This window comes from Emiliania huxleyi (genome assembly GCF_000372725.1).
Source record: "Emiliania huxleyi CCMP1516 chromosome Unknown EMIHUscaffold_1665, whole genome shotgun sequence".
Classification (NCBI taxonomy): domain Eukaryota; phylum Haptophyta; order Isochrysidales; family Noelaerhabdaceae; genus Emiliania; species Emiliania huxleyi.
In genome coordinates, this window is record NW_005200916.1 from 1 (window position 1) to 3,928 (window position 3,928).

The window sequence follows — 3,928 nt, forward strand, 5'->3', positions numbered from 1 at the left end:
CGTAGCCCCCTCTGCCACTAGCGGCCTCGTACGTCAAGGGGTCATCAAGTCACAAGTGGGGGAAGGCGCGCGCTCCTCCAGCTGCACGGCGAGCTCCTCGATGCCAAAGAGGAAAATCGAGACCACCTAGGGGAACCGCGAGCGCGGTCTCGTCCACCCCTTTCGCCCGGCGGCGGAGTGGCGGAGGTTGCCGTGGCGGCAGGCAGCAGCGCGAGGTGGTTCCACGACGAGCCTGCGCGACGGACTTCGCCGAGTCGGGACTTTCGAGAGACGCGTGCGCGAGAGGCGCTTCGAGCGGCGCGCGCCGAAGCCCTCCCAGAGGCCGAGTGGCAGCAGGAGCAGCCACGCGGACAGGAAGCGCGCCTGCGATGCGGCGCCGCGCCTCTTCACGCCTCGGGCGTGCGAGAGCGGAGGGCCAGAGTGCATGCAAACGCGCCGTGTGGCGCGTATAGACCAGCGGGACTGGGTTGGCGAAGATGCGCTCGCACGTCTCACACGCGTCGCCTGTCACCCGCACGTCGTCACTCGTCTTCTACGTGAGAGTGTCTTCGGCTCACTCGCCGCTTCGACCGAGCAGGATGCACGACTTGTCCATCTCGACCTTCTTCTTCTCGTCGATGGGGAGCCGGTCCATGGCGGCCGAGAGGAGCGAGAGGGCGCGGAGCGGGCGGTGTGACGAGCCCAGCAGCAGCGCGGCTGACGCGTCGCTCGGGAAGCGCTCGCGCACCTCTTGGGCGAAGCGCGGCTCCTTGGCGGGGTCGGAGAGGTGCGCCCACAGACTGCGCGGGAACGCCCACACGCAGAGGCGCAACTCCTCGAGACTGCGGCGCGCGGCGTCGGGGTCTGCCACGTCCTCCGCCTCGTCCTCCTCGATCCAGAGCGTCGCCTGCCGCATGATGTTGCGGCAGTGCGAGACGATGCGGCCCCACGCCTGTCGCGCCTCGAGCCACCTCTGGTAGCTCGTGTTCGTGCGGAACACGAGCAGCAGCCCCAGCGCGGGAGAGGAGAGAGTGAAGATGCTGACGGGAAGCTGAGCACGCAGGAAGGCGGGCACTTCCTCGCCAAAGAGGCCGGGCTGGGTCGTCGTCGTACCCAGGCTGTCGTACCCAAAGAGCGCAGCGTTCCAAACAATCACCAGCAGTGCGACCAGCGTGACGGCAATGACCTCACTCAGCAGCGACCGAACGACGCCAGAGGTGAACGTGCCCTGCAGGTTGCGCAGCAGTCGCGTCTCGGAGCGGTGCCGGAGCCAGTCCTCGTGCCGGTAGATGGTGCGGCGGTAGCGCCGACTCTCCTCACCATACGGCCGCTTGCCCTGCTGCAGCGTCGCCTCCTTGATTGAGCCCGGCCGCAGAGCCTGCACCGGCGAGCACCTGAGCGGCAGAGGATGGCGGGCGGCTGGGACGGCGACGAAGCCGCGGACAAAAGCAGCAGTCAGCACATGCATGCCGCGCGTCTCGGGAGCACCCAAACCGCTCGCGCGCCGTCGCGCAGAGACGCGCGTTGCACGCAACAGCTGGGCGAGCTGCGCCGACTGCGAGCTGCGCTGACTTGATACATTTCTCTTTCCATCTTCTCCCCAACAACTCTCCCCCTCTCTCTCCTCTCTCTCCACTCTCTTTACCCACATCTACAATTTTCTCCAAAACCGTTAAAATATATACGAGTGATCGCTTCGTCCTGGGTTGTTCGAAGCTCTGCTGCTCCCCGGCGGTTCAATCCGCCGAGTGGCTCCCAGTTCGAGCCCGTGCAATCGTGCCCGAGTGGTCAAGGGGGTGGACTTGAAATCCACTGGGCTCCGCCCGCGCGAGTTCGAACCTCGTCGATTGCGTTTTTGTCGCCCTCTCCGAGGCATGGGTGCACACCCGCAACAGCTCTCGTGCGCCGCCGTCTTTGTCACACCTCTGGCCGACGCGCACTCGCGCAGAACAACAACAGCCCTGCTCTCAACATGCGTGTCGCGCACTCATTCATGAAGTAAAAGAAAGAAAAAAAGAGGGAAGGGAGGGATGGGAGGACGGCACGCCGCCACCACAGGGATTTTAACATGCGGCGGCGGCGCGGGAAGGCTGGATAGGCCGCCGCGATGGCCGGCAGTCTCTCGTGCGCTTGGCAGGCAAAGAAAGAAAGAAAGAAAACACACAACCCAAGGGAGGGATGGGAGAACGGCACGCCGCCACCACACAGGGATTTTAAGGAGAGGAGTGTGGTGCGCTAGCCGTCGCCCACCCTGGGGAGTCTGCCTCTTCGTATCTCTTTTCGCAGTCTCTCGCCGCTTCTCGCTGCAACCTTCATGCCACCTCGCGGCCGTCCCACTCTCGTCGGTCTCTCCCTTGTCACTTCCTCCTCTGTCGCGTCGTTCTCCTCTGCCTCGTCCTGCGACGCCGCCGCCTGCCGGTCCCTTGTTCTCGCGGCTTCTTTCGCCTTGCGCAACTCCGTCCTCCTCGCGGCGTATCCTGGCCCCTCGAGTCTATCAAGCTCCCCTCGCGCAAGGACCACATTTCTGACTCCCACTCCGATCATTTGCCTACACGTCATGTTGTTGCTCAGGTCCACTCTCTCTTCGAACACTCGTGCCTCTACGGATGATGCCGGCGCTGGGGTCCCCTTCGGGTGCATCGTGACATCTGACAACTGAATTTCCACTGGTTCGTCCTCCTCCGAGTCATCTTCCCCGTCCTCCTTCCGCTCGGCCCTTCGCTCGGTACGTTCGGTGTGGCTCACACAAAAAAGAAATCTGAGAATAGGGACTCGGACGGCGAGGCCGTCGTTGCGCAGACCTTCATGTTCCGATGCGAGTCGACCCTCAAGACTGACTTCCTCAAGCAGCTGATCCCCAAGGGGTTCATCAAGATGAACCAGCTGAGCGGCGTGGACGACCTGACCGAGAGAGACATCACGACCTCGATCACCATGACGGGCTCGACCGTGCGGACGATCGCCCTGACCATCAAGGCGGGAGTCGAGCGAGAGCGCTGGGTGGGAGAGATCGCCATCCCCGAGGCAATCGTCAACGGGCAGGTCAAGCTATCGCGCAACATCGCGATCCAAGCCTTTCCCGGGCTGCCGCGCTATGGCAACCGCAAGATGCACCGGCACGCAATAGATACAACAATAGGGAGAATAGAGCGCCCCAGCCCCAGACTTACGAGGACCGAACCCGCGCCGCGACAGCTGCTGCGAGGGAGGCACCATGTCCTTCCGATGCGACCATCCCTTCGACGCCAGCCGCTGCCCTCGCGCGCGCCGCCGCGGCAACCGCGGCAACACGGGCGACAAGGGAGGCGGGGCGGACACGCGGCCGGCGCAGCAGCCGCGACCGTCGCTGCCGCCGCCGCCGCAGACGTCGGGGATCACAATGTGACGACCAAAACGATCTTGGGGGCCAGGGTGAGACAACAGGTCGGGGTGCCACATGGGGCACACCACAGGCGTATTCTAGAGGGGGAAAAGAAACGGGGAATGAGGGGCCCCGCCACGAGAAGTGCGTTCTGGGGATGCAGAGCGTGCAAAGCGGCTAGGGATGAGGTCGCAAAAGAGGCGCGCGAGGCAAGGAGGAGACGCGGGGAACTGAAAGACTGGGACGACTGGAAACAAGAAGACAATGAGCCACCACAGGCGTCGTTGGCGCACATACTGAGCGGCAGCTGCGCTGGAAATAAGGAAGAGGCGCGTCACTTCATGCGGAAGCTCGACAAACACACAGCGAGGGCGACCCGACAGCAAGAGTTGAACGGGAGGCGCCGGACTCAAAAGACACCGCCACATTCCTGAGACGAGCGAGGGCAGCCTCCTTAAAGGCGAAAGGGTCTAGATTTGGGGCGCTCGCCGAAGAGGAGTACGACAAAATAGCACCCGTGATTGCCTGCACGCTACCCGCACTCACGGACTCCATACCCGAAAGAAAGAGAAGGGAGCTCGCGGGAGA

General features: G+C 63.7%; 1 protein-coding gene across 1 annotated transcript; it reads right to left on the reverse strand.

The window, feature by feature from the left end:
* Positions 1-553: 553 nt before the first annotated feature.
* EMIHUDRAFT_122975 (hypothetical protein) lies at positions 554-1,447 on the reverse strand (the record flags this gene model as incomplete). The annotated part of the gene is made up of 1 exon (XM_005784909.1): positions 554-1,447. One exon carries the CDS (start codon positions 1,445-1,447, stop codon positions 554-556), a length of 894 nt encoding a protein of 297 aa, XP_005784966.1.
* Between the last annotated feature and the right edge of the window lie 2,481 nt (positions 1,448-3,928).